At 37.5% G+C, this 24,947-nt stretch overlaps 1 protein-coding gene across 1 annotated transcript; it reads left to right on the top strand.

Annotated features, from left to right (window-relative positions):
• The first annotated feature begins 90 nt into the window (after positions 1-90).
• CCDC180 (coiled-coil domain containing 180) lies at positions 91-23,953 on the top strand. Its single transcript, XM_031043197.1, is given in 34 exon segments — positions 91-197; positions 1,034-1,116; positions 1,674-1,783; positions 1,880-2,008; positions 2,167-2,277; positions 3,261-3,350; positions 3,602-3,765; positions 3,863-4,030; positions 4,644-4,723; positions 5,365-5,453; positions 5,992-6,114; positions 6,737-6,910; positions 7,427-7,542; positions 8,353-8,479; positions 8,674-8,713; positions 8,818-9,041; positions 9,623-9,840; positions 10,319-10,494; positions 11,591-11,771; positions 12,310-12,456; positions 12,724-12,868; positions 13,071-13,187; positions 13,587-13,685; positions 14,039-14,152; positions 14,531-14,730; positions 17,220-17,294; positions 18,202-18,268; positions 18,605-18,755; positions 19,175-19,335; positions 20,126-20,263; positions 21,318-21,429; positions 21,672-21,777; positions 23,262-23,400; positions 23,822-23,953. Coding segments are annotated over 34 exon segments (4,413 nt in total).
• The last annotated feature ends 994 nt before the right edge of the window (positions 23,954-24,947 follow it).

Below are 24,947 nucleotides of genomic sequence, written 5' to 3'. Positions count from 1 at the left end.
GTTCCAGGCAGGGAGTTACTTGGTATGCTCTTTGGATAAATTAAGGAATGAGGCTAGTTTTCCTATGAAGAAAGGAAGGCTCGCTTGGGTATGGATTCAGAAAATCCTACTGATGCCAAGTTGCTACAGCATTACCAGCAGCAGAGTGCTGGAAGGACAGCCTACAATGCCTCCACACAGGAGCCACCATTGTACAGGTAGAGAACAGACACATAAAACCCCAATTATATGTTGATGGTTACATGTATGTAGACTAAGATTTGCACTGGGACTTGGACATGCCTGAATTCTTGGTCACAGCACTAACAGCTTGTAATGGACTGTCTCCTTGCCAGATGTAAATGGCATACAGTGAGCTGCTACCGGTTGAAGTGCTCATTAACACGCTAATTTTGCAATGGCACACACATTGTATGGCTTTTCTTTTAAAAATAGTATGTTTTTTTTATTCAAAGGAATCTAAACCACACCTGGTCTGATATGTATTTTTGAACTCTGTTTTAGACTATGTTAATGGTGTACATGAGGATGAAGGAATAATTATGTAATAAGCAAAAAAGTAGATCAGTGGTACCCATCCTTTTCACCCTAATCCTTCTGCTGAATAATGACACCCTTATCCTCACTTCCTCTGAGGAGAAACGCAGTACCCCAGCTGATGGGAAGAGCAGTGGGCAGATTAAGGCTACTTCCACATTTCTCGCTAAAATCTTACTAAACAGTTTGTAAATCTTTATGTCTTTTAGAGATAGTATGTATGTCTTTGCAGTTTGCACATATAAAATCTAGCATTTATTGCTTTTATGCCATCACAGCAGTTTGGAGCTTGTTATCAACCTAGACTAATTCCTCAGTTCAGTTCATCTCAGAAGAAGGAACTTTAATTCTTTGAATCATATTTTTTGAAATTAGAATTATGCTCATGTTCACTTAAATATTCCATGTTGCCAATTAAATTGAATATTATACCACTGCAAGTCCCACCTCTTATGTATTTAGTACAAATCAGAGCTTTATTCTCTTTCTGTTTCAGAGGAGCTACAGTATTCCAAAAGGCTTGGAGAAGTGTCAGTTTAAATGCAGCTGAGGAAGTCAGATCCCTTCCTCATTTTATTGGTAAAATATTTCATTTAATCATAGAATCATCCCAGTTGGAAAAGACCTTTAAGATCATCAAATCCAGCCGTTACCCCAGGACTGCCAAAACCACCACTAAGCTATGTCACTGAGAGAAATGTCAGATATTTTAATTTGCCTTCTTGGGAACTGCCCTACATATAATCATTTCAGCTGAACAAGGTATAAAATCAAACTCAGAAATGACCTGACATCTTCATCTGGATCAGGGTTGCCTAGAACCACAAGGTTGCCTGGCCTTCAACGTCTCCTGGGATGGTGCAGTTGATCAATAATACCTGAACTTAGTTCATAGTTTCCATGCTTTTATCCTTCTGAAAATCACAAAGTAATAAAATCAAAGGAATTTTTAATATATGCTTTGCTATTTTTAACCTGCATTTGCATAGATTTCCTTCTAGTGGAAAGCTGTCATGCACTGTAACAGCTGCAGAAACTACAGAGCTCTGAGAGTGGATTTAGGGATTCTTTGTGCATGCATTACATTTTCTGCAGCAACAGTTCCAAACTACATCATCCTCATTTCTACCTAGCAGTTCCTGAGGAAATGAGGAGCAATATCTTGGAATGCCTGTCAGAACACCAGCGAGGCTGTCATGATGAAGCACTAACCTCAATGTATCATGAGCTTGCCTGCATTGCCAGGGTAAGACTGGGTTTTGTAATTCGGATAGTCTTAAGTGCTATGCTAAAGTCAAGGCCTAATGCTGAAAAGATTGCACTGACTTCCTTACCTTTTTAGGAGATGGAGTCCTTTGTTTTGGAGCCTGGAAAATTCCTTCTGACAAAACTGATGGAATCCAATAGAAAAATTGAACATCTGTTTAAAAAGATTGAGTTCGCTACTACTCTGGGAGGTTTCTCAATTGAAGTAAGGCAACTTATGCCATTGTCTCCTCCTCAGTTCTTTGTACCTGGTCTGCGTAACAGCTTCTTACGTCTTGCTATAGTTTTAAGATACATATAAATGCCTTTTTTTCCCCCTGATATTTCATTTTCAGTGAGAGTGAAAATAAATCTTTCTTTCAGGGTTTGGAAGAACTGTGGAGCATCATCCACCAGGAATCCTTAACCAGAAGGAAGTGGATTAGGGAAATGGATGAATCTCTAAAGAAGGCTGAAAGAAGTCGAGCTGATCAAGTGAGCTGTGGTCTCTTCATAGCTGTTAATTCAGCAGAAGATGTTTTTTCGCTTCTGGTGCTGGGTGTAGTGCAGAGAGTAGTTTGCTTCCACAGGAGCCAAAGACATCTGCTGGGGGTTCTGTTGTGTAGGCAATTACTGTCTTTTTACCAGTAGATTCTCTCATACCCACATAATCAGAAAATACTTCTTTACCAGTTACAAGGTGTTTGCTTCATTCACAATTACCTGTATTAAAGATGCAAAGGACATGTGAGCTGCTTTTATTTTTCTGCAGAGTTATTTAGGTCAAACTGTAGCAGGCCTGAGTTTATTTTGTTGGGAAGCGACTACTCCGCTGCACGGAACTGCCGAAGCTGGTTGGAGTTTGGGCAGGCTGGGTATCAGTAACAGATGTGCTACGCTTCTGCAGGCTTCAGCCTGACCTATAAGTCGTTTGAGATCACAGGAAATGTTAGGATAAATAAACAAACAAATAGTCCATAAGGAAGTCCTTGCTGCTTTGCCCTTGCAGGCAAACAAAAGCTATCTGTTACATCCATGTCAGTTTGTCCTCTCTTTGTAATGAAGACACTGTGAATAGGTACAATAATTTTTCTGTTTGATTAGTTATAAAAAATACTAGAGATGATCATGTTTGCTTAAATCCACCAAGCACTGGTGGATTCACTGTAGGTGTTTGAAAGAAGTTGGTTTAATTTTTAAATTCAAATTGCAGCCTGTCTGCAGAGCACTCACTCATCACAGCTATTAAAGAGAAATTGGTTGAGTAGTAACAAAATTGAATGTTTTAGTTTCTATTTATATGAGTGATTTTAAAAAGTCAGTATTTGAGATTTTATGTATTTTAAGATTCTCTTCTCAATCTGTCTAATTTTATTGTAATGGAAAAAAAATGGTTTGTTCATAGCATTGGTTAACTTTGGAAAGTGATGTTGGAGTTGCACAGATTTTTTGTTGTTCTTTATTCTTTTGTTGCACAGATAACAGCTGTACTGAGGAAGTATACTGTGATACTGGAAAACATCTCCTTGTCAGCTGATGTTTACAGGCTGATAAACAATGAGGCCATGGTAAATCTTTCATTCTGAGAGGCTCGTTTACTTGTGAGAAGTAGCAATCAATATTCCCAGAGTGTCTTCTTTTCCAACTGAAATTCTTTATTTCTACTTACCAATGCCTGCCTGTAGGAAAGCTTTATATTTTGCAGGATATTCTTTATGACTTGTACCATTTGTATTTCCCACTCATTTTATACAGAGCATGCTCTTCTTTTTTTTAATGTTTTCTGCTTTTATTCCTGTTTTGAATTTTTACTGCACAGCTCATTAACAGAGCACTGTTGGCTAACCAGAGGGCAATTGCCAAGCTGTTCTTTAATCTAATGAAATCAGAGCTGAAGAAGGAATTATTCCATCGATTGAAATGGCAAGACAGAGTCAAGGACTGGAAGCTCATGCAAAAGAACTGTATAGTTCACAGTTTCAGGTCATATACTTTACAGTTATGTTTTGACTTATGAATAAGACACAGTGACAAGTGTCCCAAACAAATACTTACCTCAGTGTATTCTTCAATCCTACAGAGAATTTATGGCAAATGAAGAAATACAGAATCCCCCATCTGTGAAAACAGAAATGGAAAATATGATAACAAATCAGATTTTACTTAGTGAAAAGAGACTGGAGTTTTTGCAGCACCTGGGGTATGACAAAAGAGAACAGGAACAAAGGAAAATATAATTCTTTCCAGAGTTAATGAAGGTTTTGATAGCAAAATGCAGTTTGCTCTCTTTCAGTGTGTGATTGTCCAATGTAGCAGTAAGGCAGGGCCCGGACTTCTTTTGTAAAGCTATGTTTAATGTAAGAAAAAGCACTCTTGGTTATGAGTGCACCAGTTACACTGAACAGGGGGATCGAGGGCTAGAAATGCAGGAACATGAAAGTAAGTATTCCTAACCTTTGAAACATGTTAGAAAGAGCAGACAAGTATGGGTGAATTGTATAAGCTGGTGATCTTGTCAAGGCATTATTGCTGGGGGGGAGTTTAATTTGCATAATAAATTAAGAAAGAAGTCTTTATGGAAATCTAACACTGCTACATTTTCATGTCCATCCTGATCAGAAGATGGTTTGGGTGCAGTGCATTACAATGTTTTACAGTTTTTCTTTTACAATGTATGTAGCAGCAAGATAGATTATAATTACAGTTAGTTCCCTGTTGGTGAACAGTGGTCTTGGTGAACAGCAGTCATTTTATCTTCATTGTGTCCCTTGAGATATCCCATATAATCCCATAATTGTATCCCTTAAGAGCCAACCATATTCTATTTGAAGATATCTGACTCTTGTTTCATATTTCAATAGTGATTTGTTGCCTCCAACTTACACAAAAGCTGAGATAAGGGAGTGGTACAGATCTTTGGTGAATTTAAACAAAAGTATAGGTAAGTTGGGAAATCATAAAATCAATCTGGAATTTAAGCAATTCCAGGAAATACTGAGTCAGGCAGTTGCTTTGAAGTATTTGTTTGCTATGGTTGTTCCATGGGTTTCCATGTATCTTTTAAGTTGCTTTGAGCTGGCAATAGGACCCAAATAAACTGTCCATTGCCTCGTGTCCCTTTTGCCAGCACAAACATTTTTTCTTGGTGAGATCCAACCGGAACTGGCTTGGTTAGAGTTAATCTAGGGGAAATAGAAGGTTAACCTTAATGCAAATCAGTTCTCAATAATACAAAAGTACTCCTCTTGGAGAATGAGAGGGGAAGTATTTGGAATGTTTCCTTCCTCCGAGTCCTATCGTGTGCCTTCGTTCTGTGTGTTTACCTTCTCCTGAACACGTCCTGTCTTAATGTTTGTAGCCTCTATAGCATGAAATAAGTTGCTAGTGATTGTAAATAACTCACTAACTTTAAACATAATAATAAAAAGATTTGTATTAAAACACCTTATTGGTTGATAGTATTACATAAGTGTGAAGACACTACTGGGATATGTTACCTGTGCTGAGACTCAGCAGAAGCCCTCATTTCACACTGCATTGTGAAATACAGAAATCTTTACACTGTTCTTCCATGTCCTTAAGATACCTGCAACATGCAGTGTATGAGGAAAATACGCATCCAGTACAAGAGAGTCCAGCAGAGGTGTTTGGCAGCCCTGCAGCTACACAAGGTTAGTATCAGCTTTGCAAGTTCTTGGAAGGATTGCTAGTAACAATGTACAACAGGTTGTTACATTAATACGTGTTTGAGTATCCACCAAACATGAGATAACAAGTGAAATTACTTTTTAAGCTGTCTTGTGTTAGAAAAGTTACTGTCAATTTTATTTCACAGTATCATATGGTATTTGTACTTGAGATGTGTAAAAGCAGTAAAAAATGCCAGTAGTGAAAGGAGTACTGCGCCACTTTTAGATGGAGGACCCAAAGTCGCAACCCTCAGTCATTGTGCTGAATCTCTCTTTTCTTGGGAAAGAAATTCTGCCTCTCTGCCTTACTTTCTACCTTTGGGTCCAAATGGAATTGTACTGTTTACTAACAGAATATGAGATTTGGGGGGTGGGGCGTGTGAAATGGGGTGTGTGCTGAATCTTTTTCTATATATTCACAAGAAAAGAAGAAACACCAAGTTTAGCCATGCTCTGTAAAAGCCACACAGTATTTGTTACTTTATGTATATGTCAATAATTTAGCATTCTTTTTCTTTAGAATAACTTGTTGAATCTAAATATTTGCACAAAAGAAGAGGCTGAAGAAACTGTGAATTCTGACTTTCTTCAGTTGACTGAGAAACTAGAAAATCACTTTGAAGAAGAGCTGGAGCATATGGATGTATGCTTATTATATTTGATTTTCTTACCCTCTGTTCTCCCTGTGCTACTGCCTGAAATGCTGCATGCATCTTAGGCTGCTGCTGTCATATCAGACAGAGGTCTAGAATGTGACTCAACACCTGCCCCACAAATAAAAACAGTTTGGTATGATTTAAGGAAAAGAGTTCCTAGTTGTTTGGTTTATATTTATAATAGGTTATCACAGATTAATTAGGTATAGCACATCCTGCCTGGAGACAGGGAATAGATATAAGTGATATCCCAAATTTCTTTCAATCCTATCTTTTATGATTCGATACATGAAAATGGCTGTGCAGTTGTTCCTAAAATGATGGGTAGCCAGATACTTCAGGACATGTGCTGAACTCGGTGATTCCATGCTTTACAGTACCAGAATAATAAATAGGAGTTTTAGTATCTCAGCTTCTAGAACAAAAGTCCACATTCTTCCTTGGATTACTTGGACTATTTTTTCCTCTCCAAATAGAAGAGGCCATGTTGAATATTGATAGCACACTGCCAGACAGCCTTCTAACATGTTGTATGTCCCCTTACTCATTCATTTCACCTTCCAGCAAACAGTTTAGTAGTAACTGGTTCACTTTAATGTCTTTCTTTAGAGAGACTTTGAGGAGCTGGCTAAACAGCATGAGCAGAATTGTGAGGACTTGTATAGCTACTTTCAGGAGGCCATGGGTCTCTGGGATGTTCATCAGCTCAAACTGTCCCAGAGGGAAGATGAACTTCAGAAGAAATTACATGAATGCAGACAGGAACACGATAACTTAACTCAGGTATAAACATAAACCCAAGGATTCAGTATGACGTAAAGAAAGGACTTCTTAATGCAGAGAACCCTCTGGAATTCAAAATACCTGCTATAAAATTTACAGCATTATCTTTGACATAATACTGGAATTTCTACAGAATAGTTTGAGTTTAATTTCTTGCTGCTTGATTCACACTTAATGTATGGTCATACTTTATTCTTGACATGGCAAAGGTGATAAAGATTATATCTTATGTATTGAGTGGCTACAAGTTTCTATTACTTGTAAGACCTTGTACAGTTGTAAAGCCTTGTTTGTGTGTCAAATTCTCAAATTATCAGTATAACATGCAACTTGTGGTGGCAATGTCAGAGATGTTCATTATCTATGAAAGATCTTCAGAGTATATGAGTTTTTCTAAGGTAGCTTACCTTCTTGGTGTAGAATATATGTACCTAATTAAATTATTTGAATCCTAAATAGTGATGAAGCATTTTAATAATTACAAATCATTTTTACTGGCTTCTTATGTCACCCTAGATGCTGGAAGCTAATCTGGATATAATTTTGGATAAAATGAGAAGAGAAAGCTCCGAAGAAAATCTGAAGAAATATTTGGAGAATGTATTTTCTTCTTTAGATGACATTAGAGCTAGGTATGAGTTTTGTAGGTGCAAACTTAAAAAGCAAAGCACATTTAAATGTTGCTTGTATTACTTAGGTCTTGCTTATGCTGTAGTGTGAAAGCGTAAAAGGAACTGCTTGCTACATCGTCTAAGAATGTAAAATAAAATCATTTCTGTATTGAATGAAGTTAAGGCAAAATATATCCACATGTTAGAAGTGAGACTGATAGAAGTTTTAAGATACACCGGACCAGTATTATTATGTGGTACCATGTCATCCATGCCAGACAGCTGATTGTTTATTCAGAAGACAATAGTGGTTCAGATTCTTGAATCACATGCATCAAAAGGAAGTCAGTGCCCTCATCAGTGCTCACAGATTTGATCCCTTTCAAAGTCACAAGGACTAGAAGTGACTTTAAAAATCACATCAAAACGGCACATGCCTCTCTTCTTGCTGAAGATCTTAGCTTAAGGTTTAAGGATTAAATAACCAGAGAGGAAGGAGTTATGTTTTCACACGCAGAAGACCTTCTATATCTGTTAGATTGGAGACATATTAGAAGGGTTATATACACCTGCGAGGCAGATACTCCCACGTGCCCACACCTCCCCTGCACCTGTGTTTAGAGCTGTTGTTTCAATGCTCTTTGTATTCTTTGGGAAAATTTTAAAACCCCAAGGTAATGTACCTTTTTAGGTGAGTGAAAATCATGATAAAGTACAATGTTTAGCCTAAAGGTTTTATGAGATTGGTCGAAAAATTAGACGTCGTAGCCGTATTTCATTTTATTTCTATACATACTGAAGTCTATTAAACAGTGACCTTAAATTTGACAGGTATGAGACCTTCAACCAAGTTCTAATGGATAACATAATGGCTTACCCAGAAGCTATTTTTCAGGAATTGATTTCTTATAGTATATCCATCAGCCAATATTTTAATGTGAAAGAAATCTTCAAACAGGTATAAAGAAAACTTCTTGTGGTTTAAAATCTTACTGGTGTATGAATTTTTCACTTTGGGGAAAATTACATGAGCTTTAAAATTTAAATTATAGAAACGGAAGCATTTTTTGGCTGTAGGACTGAAGTGGGTTTGAGTTAAGCAATTATTTTTTTTTAATTGTATGTGGGTTTTTGTTGTTGTTTTGTTTTTAGAACTTGTATGGAAAGACAGACTCCACACTTCAAGATCAAGGTAATACCTCAATGGTGCAAACAGGTAATTTTGCTTGCTTGTTTTCAATCTGTATTTCTTTGGATTGTGACCAGTAAAACTCTGCTTTAACTGGAAAGAACTAGTTAATGCTTCAGAAGTTGAATGCCTGGTGGAGCAGCAAGCTGAGAGCAGTGTGCAAGAAAATGAAGGAGAGGAAAAGATAAACAGTTGTCAACAGGAAAATGAAGAAACACACACAGCTGAGAATGAGGAGATTTTTGCCCAGGAAACTGAAAAAAAAGAGAAAAATGAAGACGAGGAGAGTATTCCTCATGAAAGTGAAGAAACTGAGCATGCAGAGCAGGGGGTAAGTTTTACATGGGTAAATGAACAAGAGAATAAATTGAAGGTGAAATAAGTTTTGCACAAAATAGTGAATAATAATAATAATAATAAATATTATTTTAATGGTGTAAGTTTAAATTCCTTAAAGCAGATTAGATTTAGTTTATTGTTTTAGTTTCTTTCTGGAGTATTAGGGCTTTAGATCCTTTTTATGGGCAAATGGAATGTATGAAACAGTTTACAATGCACTTTTGCACTGCTTTTACCCTTGTAAAAAAAACTTTTGCATAGATTTTTTTGGAAATATATTTCTTTCTTTCTTTCATCTTAGTATTCTTAACCCAGGGTGACTGATTTAAGCTGTATTTGTACCTAAGTATTAGTTTTTCAGGTGTTTAGTTATGTGAGATTATCACCATAACAAAATCATTTAAAAACTTTGGTGACTCTACCTAAGACACTTGCAAACATCTGTTCCTTGTAAAAAGGTTGTCCAAATTGATAATGTTATTCTTAATATCCTTAGAATTCTTACATTAGCTTGTGCACTGTTCATTCTATGCCTTTAAAGGTAACAGATGACGATTTCCGGTTGTTTCCTAGGTTATGTTCAACAGCAGCAAGGCAGAAAGCTCTGAAGTTGCCATTGAGATTTTTTCCACTTCTAGTGGCAATTCTTACACGGTTCTTAGTGTTGAAGAGGCAGGAAAGACTGGCACCCCAGAGACTTATTTTAGAAAATATGAACAAAAAGAATCACTTCCCGTGTATCTGAAATACATACATATCGAAGAAACAGTGTTTGTAGAGCTGAAAAAACGGTTAGTAGAAAAGAGTTTTCTGTTTGTTCTTTACCTTTAGGTAATAGACAAATTTCACCTGTTTGGAAGAGACATTAGATTAAAAATGCAAAAATAATCTAATGATTTTGATGTTATTCCTCTTCTTAGATTGATAAAAATAAGAGAATATTTGTTTATTGCTTTTAATCCATGACTCTCAAAGTACATCAGCATTTACCTTTTACAGACAATTCATATTTTACCAAATATTATTTAGTGAGAAAACTTGTTACAGAAAAGCAAGTAGTTTGCCCAAATTCCCTGCAGAGCCATGGAGGTAAAATGCTTGGTACTCAGTAGCATACAGCTAGCTCAAAAACTCTACCAGTATTGTACAAATGTCAGTGAAAACACATCTCCTTATAGTCAGAATTTAAATTCTTAGAATTAATATATTTAATAAATTCTTATTTACTACTTACTGTTTCTCACTGTAATATTTCTGTTTCAATCATAGTATTCGCCTCTGCTTTTTTGAACACTTGGAGAAATGGTTTGCAGAGTCCTTGTCCAACTCCTGTGACTTTGTGGCTGCCAAGAAAGAGGAGCTGAATTCAGAACTTCAGTTCCATCTTCACTTGCACCAGCAGAAGCAGGAGAACATAGAGACAAATATCTACAATGTTAGAGCTGGTATCCACTTTTTTTTACTCTGAGCATTCCATGTCTTTATTTAGAGAGGAACATAAGTGGACCAAGATCTGTTTCAGCATCAGTTGACTCAGTAGTAGAGGACAATAGAAGCAGTTCAGTGCCTACTAATTATAATATGTTACGCATATTCTAAAAAAGATGTTTCTATCCTATAGCTCATGCTGGCTCAGCTGCTATATTGTGCTTGGAAAACAGTCAGCAATGTCTTGATCAATAGCTTGATTGTAAAGGGTGTAAGAAATGAACATTCAGTTTCTATTGTCAATATCTGTGAGGCCTCCTTCTCCTGGAAGTTATTTAACAAGAGTTTGCAATGTACAAAATACAATTTTCAGAGTGTTGCAGAAAAAGAATTGGCAAATGTTGGGAGAGCCGAAATGCTGGGGCCTGGCGCCTGCCCCGGGAGGGACAGGGCTCAGCTCTGTAAACAGCGCTGAGAAGCTGCAGATTGGCCACTAACCACAGCTCTTTTCTATATGAGAAGTGACAGGTTTTTCTCAGGGAAAAAAGAATGATTTAAGACTGGTTTGGTGGCCCTGAACAGCTAAACTGGAAACTTCTTTTGTGGGAGACCAGGCAAATAATTTGTCAATGCCACTTTTTCCTGCAAAGAGGATAGGTGCCTTTCTGGCAGTTTTCTTGAGAGTGGATTTGATTTACCTGCCCATCAGTCCACAACCGAGACCAGAAAGGTTTTGGTTTTGGTTTTTTTTTCCCACAAAAATGGAGAGAGGTATATTTTCCATTAAAAAGACTGAGACCTATTGAGGTTACAAGACTGAGAACAGAGATAATGGAATGTAAGGAATGACCAAAACTAAAAGAAAAAAGGGGACTTAGAGCAAATAAAAGACATTTGTGATTTGAATGGATTAGGAGCTGCCAGGGATACATGTCAAAGCCATGAGTAAAATCTAGGAAACAGAATTGGATGTGTTTTATTTGTACATTTTAGCCACTCTGAGATTGTCTCAGTCTATTCACAGCTGCTTCTGCTAATAGGTTGGTTGATGGTTGTGATGGTCACAGTAAACATGGAATAATGACCGTTTTATAACATTTCTTTTCTTGTCAGTGGAACTGTTGCTTCACAAAGAGCGTCTGGAATGCCACTGCACCGGCGTGGGGGAGGCTCTGGAAAAGGAGAGAGCTGAATTTCTCAGATTTTGTGAGCAGCAAGATAACATCTGCAAAAACTTGGAATCACATCTCCATGATATGGAGTCTGTCTTCCTCCGTGCTCCTATGACTGAGAAGTAAGTGTGCCACAAGTGTTGCTGCTGTGAATTTCTGTAGTTAAATACCCTCACTGCTGTCTGCAGCATTCCTGGTTTGTGCTCTGAGGCTGTTTTGCATGTTATTACTCTTCAGTGAAGATTGCTTTATGAAATACAAAAAAAGAAAAAGTAAAATTTTTCTTTCCTTTCTCTCTCCCTGAAGAAATTAAACCCAGAACTGAATGGATGGCAACTATTCTCATGCATTTCAAAGTCCTGGTAGTCTTAAAGTAGAAAAGAAGTTTCATCTGTTTACACTTTATCTGGTTTATTGAACCTGCACAGTAATATGAATTGACTAATTGGTTTTGAAGGGTACTTTTCAACAGAACCAACTGCTTGCTGATCTCTTCAACATGTCCATCCAGACAGTCACAATTCAGTGGGTTGCTTTCAGAATACTAAAACACTCTTGAGTTCTGAGATTTGTTCATATCTCTATAGCCAGCAGCCTCTGAATCATAATGTGTATTCCTCATTCTATATGTTTTCCCTGTCTTGTATTTTTTGCTATTAGGTTAGTTTCTTTCAGCACCAATCTGCACTCAGAACTACATAATCATCTGGAAATGATCCAGGTTTCCCTGAGGAGTTACCGGAATTATTTAGAGGAAGCTTTTGGAAAATTAAGAAATTCAAATGTGGATTTTCTTAAAACTTGCAGGTACAGAGATTTCATTACTGTTGTTTTAGTTACTATTCCTAGGCATCTGTGTTTGTTGCATAGGCAGAACAGCAAGATTCAAGTTTATTTTGTTATTCATCTAGTTTGCTATTTAAAAAAGCAACTGTATTTTGGTAAGCCAATATTATTATACTGTTTTCATTACATTTGTATTGTTATCTGTGTTTTAGGGCTACTTAACTGAAATAGTCTTTGAGAAAATGAAGACTCCTGGCCAATTGTTTTCACTTTGCTGGTTGTTTTCAGATTATTTTTGGAGGGAGGTAACTTTTCTCCTGAGGAGGTGAAGTCCTTCAGCAAGCGTCTTCAGGAGGAGAGTGAGCATATTGATGCTTTTGAAGGTTTAATCAAGACAGATATGGAGAAAATGGAATCGAGCTGCCTGGAGCAGGTGTGCCATTTCTTTCCTTCAAATTATACATTAGATTGGCATATTTAATGTGATTTATAAACAGCTCTCCCCTAGATTAGAACTGTAAAACTATTATGCATGGCAATTATGTGATGGAAAAAAATAAATAGAAATGCTGAGTTCTATTTTCAAAGTTTTAAAAAGTGAAAATTAATTACTTCTGTCTCTGATATTCTTAAAGGCTACCGAACTTATCAACCAGTCTGAAATGAAATTTCGTTATCTCTTTATGAGCCGAGTCTTTATGGAGAAGATCCAACAATTTTTGACAAATCTACGAGTGCGAATCAAGTCAGAGGTATAAACAGAAACGTCAGGACTTTGTTCAAATGAATTATAATAATTTCCCTCATATTATATTGAAGGCACTTTTGGCTGAATTCAGAGTGGACAAACATTAAGTGACTTTTTATATTAATTCAAAACCTGTTTTCTAGGTCATTATAACCTTAAAACTATGTTTTTACTGCTGCTGTAGCTATGCTGGAACACTGTGTGATCTTGCAGCATGGTGAATATATACACTTGAATAGACCGGCAGGTTTTTTTGTGTGGTGCAGTAAAGAACATGAAGTGTTGCTTTTCTTCATTGTTTTCAGCTTCTCCTCTGAGTACCAGTGCTTGAGTGTTTTTACCAGTTACTCTCAAAAATCCCTTGAATGGGGTTTTGCTTCACTAATATCTGCTTCTGTTTTAGGTAGCAAATTCCAATTTGCAGGCAGTGACATTAAACTCTTATCTGGAGAAGCTCCATCAGAAGATAGATGCTTGTGCCCATCCTACTGCAGATACTGAAGTAAGTTCTAATTGGCATGAAATAGTATTTAATTTGACTTGGCTTTAATTTGATTCACTGTGCATGTTTGTATAATGTATAAACTAATATTTTTGAGGTAGGCTTATGTTTACACATGTTTGGGGGTGGGCAAAAAGTGTACTTTACCACTGAATTTTTACTCAGGAAGGTCCTGTACATCTTTTTCTGTTTGCCAAACATAAACCTCAGCCTCTCTATAATCTCATAGTTTCCATGTATGTGTAAATGAAATGGTGACAAAATCATATGATTTTGTATGCAAGAGTCAGCATATTTGGAAAGTCTGAAATAGCTAGCTTAGCAACTACCATCTGTAATATCATCTCTTTCAGGCCTTGACTTCAGAAGAGTTATATGATTTTGCCAAAGTAGTGTTGAAAGAACTGAAAAAGAGGAGCCAGTATCTCGACTGCTTGCTAGTAAAAGCAATAAGCCTGCATGAGAATGTAAGATAGAATTTAAGTTCTATATTTTACTTAATATTGAGTGAATTTTTATCTGTATGTTTCACAGGTTTTTCAGAATCCATGCTTTGAATTTTCAATTGAGGAAAGATGTTGCATTATGGCAAGCTGTCCAAGACTTTGTAATATTAGATCAGCTTCTTTAAGAGGATGAGTAAATCAGTTGCCACTGAGTTCACTAAATGTTAACGATGTACAGTTCTTCACAATTATTTTCAAAATGTAGCACTATTCATAGATATGTATTTCATGGGTTTCTTTAAATAAATAAAAAGGGTCTGCTTTATTAATCAGTAACTACATGTACTGCTTTCACTGCCTAGTACAGTCAACAGTGTTTCATTTTTCCTCCTATTTCAGGAAGACTTTACCCCTCTTGCAACAGATGTTACATTACAAGATCCAGTTGCTGTTGTCACTCGAACAGAGTATCTTGGAGAGGAGAACAAAGTGATGGTGATGGGGCTGGATCCTGTCAAATTTCCTTTGTTAAATCCAAGCAGAATGGGAAAGCCTGCAGTTGATGATTTAGCAATAAGTGTTATCAAAAATTTACTTGAGTAAGTAATTGATTGCCTAGTGTTTTTCTATGCCTGTCTTTATTTGTATTTCCTTTGCTACATACACCTCCTCTCTTCATGAGGCTCACCATAACACTACAAGGGGTTTCCCTACAGTATTCCTAAAAATTGTATTCCAGAAGCATATAAAGATTTTGCTGAATTCATATTTTATAGTTTACCTTTATATATAAAGAACTATTGAATATATTATTCCTAGTTAATACTACTACATACTTCCTGGTAGCTGAGTCTGCTTTCTTTGTAAAAGCAAGATTTCTAATAGCGAAAAATACCCCATTGTGAGTAACATCTACTTTATAGCACTGTGATAAATTTTAGGTATTAAATTTTTGTCTTCCAGAGCCGTATTTTTAATTAAGAGATAATTCCATGCTGCATACTTGAAAGAACATGCAAAGTGTGAAATGAACAATATGACAAGTGTGTGGTTTGCAAATAAATATTTTAATGCATTTTTGCTTGCAGAAATTATGACATTCCAGCTCGACAATTAGTCCCATGAAAGTACTTATGTTTATACTGCCAGCTGTAAAACTAATCCTATCTGCTAAATATTATCTCAGAAATGTAACTGCACTTAGCACATGGTGGGGATAGAGAACTTTCATAGTTCTCTATATGATGTATAATTTAGTATATAACATAACATATGGTATTCAATAGCTCATTAGTTCTTTTTTTTATTTCAGAATTCAGCCATACAAAAGATCTTCAGGCCTAAATCAGGATCACTCGCTTTCATCAGGAGCAGGTGTGTCAGAATTTCTTTTACTATTAATTTATTACATTAATCTAAATTGGGATTCCTAGCATGTCACCAAGGTAACCTCAACTGCCCCCTACCGAAGTTTTCTATTTCCTCAGCTCTCCTCTCCTAAGCTTGATTCCTCCAGCCGCTTCCAGAGATACACTCACTCTCTTCCACATTCCTAAGTTCCCATCACAGCCAAGACTATGAACATAGCCCTCTCATTTTCCTTATTCCCTACCTTAATACTGTTTTAAGCCTCCTCCCATCTACCACATATTCTCTATGATGTTCCCACTCCCTAGTGCACAACCTTTATTGCTATTGCCACTGCTAGGCTACTTCAGTTCTGTCTGCCAGAAATTATAGTTCCTATAACTATCTCCTTAATGTTGTAACAAAACAGTATAGAAATGAGAAGGCAAACTATACAACCATAAAACAAAACAATCTTCAACTGGCATTTATGCAATGTTCTTAATCTTTCCTTGTTAATTATAAAGCAATTCTTCCCACATCAAAGAAGAGTTCTTGCTTTAATGTATCTGATGAAGATCCTCGGAAATCTACCTCTTGCAGCTCTGCAGCTCTGACTACCAGGAAGGCGCCTCTTAGAAAACCGATACCAACAGGAAGGTAAAATTCCCCTGAAAGGAGGAATTCCACTTACAATATTCGTATGCAGAAATTCACCTAAACTTTGCCCACTGCCTATTCTTTGAAAAATTGTTAATGCTTATTTGTATTTGCCTTCTTTCCATCTGTGTGTATCGTTTGGGATCTCCTCCCTGTTTATGTCCTCTTCATCAGCTCTACATTCTTTTTTTCAGGTTTTGGCTGGAAAAACATTCTTCTTTTTCTCATGCATCTCCTGCTGTTTTGTTTTTTTTGAAGTTGTTGAAATACAGACTAACCCCCTTCTTAAATCGATATGGCTTAATTTTCAGGTCTGGTATCTAAATAGTATGTCTTCAGCTTAGTCCATAGGTAAAGGAAATGAGCTACTGTAATAGAATAGAACCACAGAATCATAGAACAGTTAGGGTTTGAAAGGACCTTAAGAGCACCTAGTTCCAACCCCAATATCATGGGCAGAGACATCTCACACTAAGTCATGTCACCCAAGAATCTATTTAACCCGGCCTTGAACACTGCCAGGGATGAAGCATTCACAACTTCCTTGCGCAACCCATTTCAGTGCCTCACCACTCTCACAGTAAAGAACTTCTTCCTTATATCTAACCTAAACTTCCCCTCTTTAAGTTTGAGCCCATTACTCCTTGTCCTGTCACTACAGTCCTTAGGGAAGAGTTCATCCCCAGCATCCTTGTAGACTCTCTTCAGATACTCCTGCTGCTCTGAGGTCTCCACGCAGCCTTCTCTTCTCCAGACTGAACAGTCCCAGCTTTCTCAGCCTGTCTTCATACAGGAGGTGCTCCAGCCCTTATCATTCTCGTGGCCTCCTCTGGACTCATTCGAACAGTTCAATGTCCTTTTTATGTTGAAATGGATCAACGGAAGAGTTTGAAGAGCCACTGAAGAGAGAATCCTTTTTTTCCCATTAAAAACTTATTTTCACATAACACTAGTTTTAGGGTTACATTTTCCTGAAGTTTTCTTCAGTTTCATGTCCATCATATGATTGACCTGCTCAGATAACCAGCCAGAGAAGAAAAATACTTGTGGATAGCTTCAAATTAATGTTTTGCCTCCCTAGAATACAGAAGTACACCAGACCAGTTCTCAGTGACAAGAAATTCCAGATATTTGAAGAGAAGCCTCCAGAATCTGAGTAAGTTATGTATATTTTCAGAAATAGAAGTTGATCTGCAAAAAAACCCCTACCTATGTATTTATTTATAATTGTGAACTGTAGAGTTCACCACTGAATTTTGAGGTATTTAACCTTGATATTTATGGGTTGAAGTGTTTACAGAACAGTTCCTTTTTGCATCATAATAATAGTGAATCCATAGACATCCATTTTATTCTGTTCAGTGTCTGGAATGGGTAGCCTCATTGGAGCTCATTTTGTTCATTTAGAAAGAATGGGCTGGAAAATGTAGAACAGTCTGTCTTTCAGTTATTTTCACCTGTAAGATGATTAATAAATATTATGCACTACATTCTTGTGCTCAATATTACATTTAAATGGATAATCAGGGAACAAACTGTTTAGAAGGTGATTTTTAAATGGTTCTGTTCTCCTCTAAGAAAATTTATTCTTTATATATGTAGAATTGAGATATTTCATATGCACTACACAAAACTATTAAAAATGATGCCTAAGGTGTGTAAGTGTTTGAGAATTTTATTCCACTTTGTACTTCAAAATACTTCCTGTAAACAGCTAGACCCACGTTCAGATATTTGTGGTTTATCTCAAATGGCTAAGCTTCTAAGGTGAGGTTTCAGCACAGGATGCTCCCATGGCTGCTTTGTTACATGGAGTTTTCTCTGGTGTTTCCAATAGCTTCACAGCTCTGGTGCTTCTACAGAGGATCTGCACTGATGGGCTGAAGGTTCTGGGGTATTCTGAACATTTGTTTGTGTATGCTCTGAAAAACGTATTAAAATAAACCAAAACAATATCTTAGAAAACCAGTCAATATTGCCTATGTGGTCACTTTACAGAGTGATTGTCTTTTACATTTGGTGGGGTTTATCTACTTATTTATTTATTATTATTTTTTTTTCAGTACTTTTAAGGGGATTATTATGAATATTCTCTGGACAGGTAACAACAGCTTGCTCTGCCTTGCTGAGGTAAGAAAACCCAGTGGTGTTCAGTCACCTGTGCTTTCATAGGTCTTATCTCTAAGATGTCAGCTGAATCATTTGGCTCTTTGCAATGTCTGGATGGCTGTCCAGAATTTCCTTTTAGTGCATTTAATTTTTAAATAATAGTTAGCACAGTGTATTTCTAAACACAATTTTCTTCATAAGCCTTAACTGAGCATTTCAGAATCGGAGGAAGAAAACTGGTCTCAAATAAGAGGGTGGTTGATAGCCTTATGTATCCCTGTTTCTATTATATGCCTAGGTGTGACTTGTTTGAATGTGTTATCAACAATTTTGCTGTTTTATCTTTACCTCCTGAAGGAATTTTACCAAAAAGGGAAGCCTCAAGTCACAAAAATCACAATGCCTGAAGATCTGCCAGAGACATTTGAGCATTGTGCAGAAGTGTTCAGACAGAATCTTTTGTCATACCAAAGTCAGACAGATGATTACTACAATTCCTGTCTTACAGGTAAATTCATTCAATAAAGACTTAGTTTCTTGTGTATGTAATTTTTCAGTTACAAAAACTGCAAATTGCAGTGGGTGAGATTTATGTAGCTTTCTTAATCCATCACACTCAGTAGAAAAAGTCTAGTTGATTTTACTGGAAATTGGGCCAATATTCTCTTTTCTGTACCATTAGCTACAAAAGGTGTGGCAGAAAGGCACATGACTGAGTTATAAGCTCTGTACAAGGTAATATCCTTTAACAAGTGCATGTTTCTCACAACACTGGACCTACAAAAAGGAATGGCAGGGACAGAATCTCTGTCAGAGAAAATTCCAGGTCGTTTGACCCTTGCAGCATACATGGAACTTGGCTGAGTGGTTTTTCTCCATGCAATTAAGACTTCTGTGTCACATAAATATCTTGTCTTTTCCAAAAAGAATTTCAGGATCAGTTGAAGTTGTTTGAGAAGGAGCTCTCTTACGTCTCCCTGTTGGCGATTGATAGCCTTTTCAAAGAACATGAACAGAAGCTCAGCTATTCCACTGGTCAGGTTCGTCTCCTTTTCAATAAACAGCTGGAAGACTGGGAGAACCTGAAGGTATGTGTCATGGACATCCGGTAATGCTTCCAGTGCAAGCAATGCTAAGTGCATCATAATTATAAAAATACTGTTTTATTAATCTCACTGTTTGTTTAATGACTCACTGCTGAGCTGGCCACACGTCTGGTTTCTGTGTTTGCAGTTAGTTTGTGTAGTCCTACTGGAAGCTTTGGATTTCGCTTAACTCAGTCTTTTTTCTCACTGCTTCCAGCACAGGACTGGCTCTTTACAATCTTGTGCAGCTCTGCCTGTGATTTGACACTTAGATTGTAAACTCTTTAAGGGCTGCGAGATTGTGGTATGGCTACACAGCTCATACTGCATGGGTGCACTTGTGTGTAAGTACTATGGCGTATGGATGGGTGATGAAATATCATTGATTACAAGTTTTCAAAAGAGACGTATATTTGTCCAGTAGTATCAGACCTGATAATAGAGTCATAATGAAGATCACACAGGAAATGTTACAGAGCTGCATCCTGAGATTTAAATTCAGAAAAAAATACAAATATAAAAGTATAAACCCATCCTGTTTACCACTTGATAGGAGAGGTTATTATTAGTTGAAAACAAACCCCAACGTGAGATCAAAGGTGTGCTGTTCTTCAGCAGACAGGCAATTTGGTATATACTGTGTTAGACAGCCACAAAACACACTACATTTTCTGTGTCTTTCTGAATACCTTTATATAGAATGTGTGGGTTTACTTCTTCCTTATTATGACTCAACTGTGCATTCTTTACTGAAGGCATTTTTTATGTGTTTACTTAATGTGTTTACTTAAAGGCTGTACACAAGTATCAGTTACGTCCTTCCCTAGGACACCCAGGCAACTTGCTACAGCTGGACGCTTTGTGTCAAGAGGAACTAAAAAGGCAAAAAGAGCAAGCTGATGGTATTCATCTCAACATGCAGATGCTGCAGGTAATTGTATAGCCATTGCTTAGCATGAACTTAGATGTTGCATTTGGAAAGGAGAGTACACTTGAATACATTTTTCCTTCCCATAAAAAGTAAACTGGAAAACGTTTCTGTTTTAGGCAATCCAATTCATATATCTTGAAACTTTAAAGTTATGCATTATAAGAATTAAATCAATATATACATAAATGTGTATGCACATGTACACATGTTTTATTGTGGAACTAACTGGTCGTTTGTATCATTCATTGAACATACTGAGGAAGAGATGACTTAGATCTCAATGGCAAGAATAAAGACATATGTCTAAATTGGGAGCAAGAGTGACATCCTCTGGTTAGTTATATTACTTGCAGACAACATATATCTGGAAGGTTTTCTTCTGTATGCATTTCATTAGTGCAAATAATTGACATTTTTCTACACAAGAGTAAGAACTGGAATAAGAAGATATTTACAGGAGAGTTTTGGGAATCAAAGCACTTTTCCTGCTCCATACTCTAGCATTACTGAATATCAGTTCCTTGGCATTAACGCTTTTAGTTTAGGCCACTGACTTGGTGCTATAGTGTCTGCAGAGTATATATATATATTTAATTTTGAAGTAATATCTCCTTCTCCTCTTAGCTCTGCGAACGCACACAAAACCACACAATCCCTGTTTTAGAAGAATACATTGGCAGAACATTTGTACCCAAAGTACCCAAATTCCAGTATGGCCTTTGCTTTGGGCAGAAGGATGCATTTACAAACAGCTGTTTTTAGCAGGTTTAGGTTCTTAACCCAAATATGCAACTAATGGGCACCTAACACAGAACTGTGTAGTTTTTTGTACTTTAGGTAATCAGGTAATGTTAAGAACATTAGGGTTAGGGGTTAGGGTTAGGCGAGAGGCACTTTTACACTCTCTTATGTGCAACTTAGAGCCTTCTGTATGTTATCTGCAGCTGGTGCAAAACATTAAGATTGGATGCTTGTGTAGTTCCTTTGGAGATAAACTAAGAGGAGATCAAATTATCAGAGGAATTCCTCTCACTTTTCTCCAATGTCACAACAGGACTGTGCTGCTGAGTGTGCTCAGAACTTTGTTTCTGCACTGGCTGCCTTCACTGAAAAGCTTCTTCTGGAATTAGATGAAAGTGTCACTGCTGATGATGTACAAGTGCCAAGTAAGTAAAGAAGAGATTTCTTGATCAGGCTTCTGCTTCCTTCTCAAAGATTGCAGCAGACTTTCCCTGGGAAGAGTAGGCTTTTATGTGCTATTTTACTTTAAATGGGTAGATTTGCATGATGAGACATGCAAAGCTATTTCTTGAAAGTGAAGAGAACTAGCTGCATATATTGACTTCAAAACAATGGTATTAGTGCTGTTGTTTTGCTGCTGCTGAGTATATCTCCTGTTATCTCCCAGAAATTGAAACACCAAGAGAGAAAACATCCACTCTAATGCACCCTAAACAAGCTGGATTTCCTCTAGAAATCTGTGAAGTTAAACAGATAACCAAACGTGGGAGCAGGTAACATCTGAAGCTGCTGAGTGCTGTTCTATGTAATTTCTCTTCTCTAAACTCATAGCAGACACTGTCCTCATATTTTTTTTTCCACACTTGTTGAAACTGCTGAATACTATACTCATAACTAGTGATGTCATTTAACTAGTTAAGGTAAATTTAGGTAGGCAGTGATTTGAAAGAAAGAATTGCAATGGATCCAAATAAAAGTGGATTATGTATTGTACTGTAAAGCAATACAATTTCAATATTATTACTATCATAGAATCATAGGATGTTTTGGTTTGGAAGGGACCTTAAAGCTCATCCAGTTCCAATTCCCTGCCACGGGCTGGGATGCCTCCCACTAGACCAGGTTGCTCCGAGTGCTGTCCAGCCTGGCCTTGAACACTGCTGGAAATGGAGCATTCACAACTATCTTGCACACACTGTGCCAGTGCCTCACCACTCTCACAGTAAAGAATTTCTTCCTTATATCTAACCTAAATCTGCCCCTTTTCAGTTTGAACCCATCACCCGTTGTCCTATCACTACAGTCCCTGATGAAGAGTCCCTCCTCAGCATCCTTATAGGCCCCTTTCAGATACTGGAAGCTGCTCTGAGGTCTCCACACAGCTTCTCTTCTACAGGCTGGACAGCCCCAAGTTCCTTAGCCTGTCTTCATATGGGAGGTGCTCCAGTCCCTGATCATCCCTGTGGTATCCTCTGGACTTGCTCTGACAGTTCTATGTCCTTTTTATGTTGAGGACACCAAAGCTGCATACAGTGCTGCAAGTGGGGTCCCACGAGAGCAGAGGAGTGGGGCAGGATCACCTCCTTTGACCTGCTGGTCACACTCCTCTTGATGCAGTTCAGCACACAAGTCTTTTCTGGGCTCAAGTGCATACTGAAGCAGCTCATATTCAGCTTCTCATCAGCCAACACCTCCAAGTCCTTCTCCTCAAGCTGCTCTGAATCACTTCTCTGCCCAACCTGTAGCTGTGCCTGGGATTGCCCTGACCCAGGTACAGGACCTTGCACTTCACTTTTTTGAACCTCATGAAGTTGGCATGGGCTATGCCTCAAATGTGTCCTGGTCCCTCTGGATCCTGTGCCTTCCCTCCAGTGTATCAACAGCTTGGTGTCATCAGCAGACTTGCTGAAGACACCTCAATCCCACTGTCCATGTTACAGACAAAGATGTTGAACAGGACCAGTCCCAAAACCGACCCCTCTGCTAGCCACTATTTATCAATTCGGCACTTTCAGATCTATGAACATACCATGTATTTGCACTCAGATGGATTGTATTTACTTTGCAGAGACCCTGGAGTTGTAAAAGAAAAGGTGCTTGTACTAAATAAAGTAGTTTTTAAGATAAACCTTTTGTGGAGATTAAAAAAGAATTAATCTTTTGCACTTTAAATACAAGTAACATGAATTAGTATAATCTGCTCTCTTTTCTAACTCGTTCTCTCTCACACAGTGTTTGCTTCTTTTGGTTTTTAAAGGATTTGGCCAGGAATACCCATGACTACTCTTGCAGACAATGCGGATTATGTTCTTTGCAGGGAAACTGCATCAGTTACAACAGCTAAGACTACACTGGGCCATGTAGCAGCAGTAGAAGCAAGAGATGCTGTATATAAGGTTGGTCTGTAGGGAGTGACTGTGACTTAGGAAGTTTGGGCAAGAGCCAGAGCATATTCTTTGTTTGAGATGCATGCTTTCCTCTCTGTTCTCTAGAGAAGGCTACTTGTTAATCCTAGGGGATAACGGAAGTGAGGTGAAGATCTTGCATATATGAATATTTAAATTGCTGATCTTGATTAAAGATATCAGCAATTTAAATATTCCTGATAATTGCTGATATTGCTGATAATTTAGTTTCAGAAGTCTTTAAAAGGGACACACAGAAGGAAAGCAGTGAATAATTCTACTGCCAAAGGCAGAAAATAAGTAGCATTTATGGAATCTTCTGACACAGTGAATCAGGACATAGATTTAGGTAAAATAAAATCATATTTCTTCACCATAAGGACAATTTTGTCCTTTGTTGTTGTTCATACAGAAATACAAATGTAAACTTGAGCAGCAGTTTGCCCAGATCAAAGAAGAAAGTACAGCTCAGCTGCGGGCAGTTCAGCATTGGGAAGATTGGTGGAAACGATCCATCCACAAGATAAAGCAACTCTATAGATGAGATCAGTCAAATCTTACTGATGTCCTTCTGGTCATTGTTGGTTATAAGCTGACAAGTTTGTACTAATGTCCGTGATGTTATAAGTTTAGTCCATCAGAATCTGTTTTCCTGTTACATTGAACCAGTGCGGTGGTGAAAGGAGCTATATCTTGCCTCTTGAAAGAAATAAATCTGACAAATGTGTTGTAAATGAAATGTAGACTCTGTCCTGCTTCCCAGTCAAATCTCAACCAGAGTAAACTACTCATTGTGGGGCTAGCTGTAATTTGAGAATCTAAAAAGCTAGAAGCCCAAGCAGTGGATTTATACTAAAGTTCATATTCAAGTGTCATGGGGGAGCCTGAGGTTATGATAGTCAAAAGCAGCCTCTTTAATAATGGAATTCAGCAAGAAAACATTTTCTTCAGCACATGTGAAGCCTTTCCCATGAGTATTCTCTCTTTCTTCACCTTCTTAATGACACAGCTCACTGGTTGAGCTTGAGTTTTAGAAATCTGAAATACAGGTTTGGAAGTTTTAAATAGTTGAATATTTTCCATGCAGTGGTCTACAAGTGAGTTATTTACCTGCAATCTGGAATGCTTTCCAAAGCAGGGCTTGAAGATAAAGCACCACTTTGTTCTAGGAGGTCAGGCAAGTTTATTTAGGAGTAACAAAGCTACCTTCAACCATATCACTTTTAGAAAAATCTCTGAACAAATTCGAGGAACTTGAGTAACTATTAAAAATGCTTTAGCTGGTTATTGTGTTTATTGAGACTTTGTCATTAACTGCAACCACATCTTTTTTGTGTTTGTTTGCATGCATTGTGAACCCCAGAGTTGTAAATCAGTTGAGGACAAATATGGTAAATGTCAGTGAGATGGTTTTAGATGCAAGGAGACATTCTGAACTCATCTGGCTCCTGTGTTCTTCCAGATTTGTAACACAGAAAATGAAGCAAAAAGGGAATGCATCAGCTGTGCTCCTAATGATGCAGTATTTCAAAATGTGT

This window comes from Melopsittacus undulatus, chromosome 11 (genome assembly GCF_012275295.1).
Source record: "Melopsittacus undulatus isolate bMelUnd1 chromosome 11, bMelUnd1.mat.Z, whole genome shotgun sequence".
Classification (NCBI taxonomy): domain Eukaryota; kingdom Metazoa; phylum Chordata; class Aves; order Psittaciformes; family Psittaculidae; genus Melopsittacus; species Melopsittacus undulatus.
This window is presented reverse-complemented; position numbering and strand designations above follow the sequence as displayed.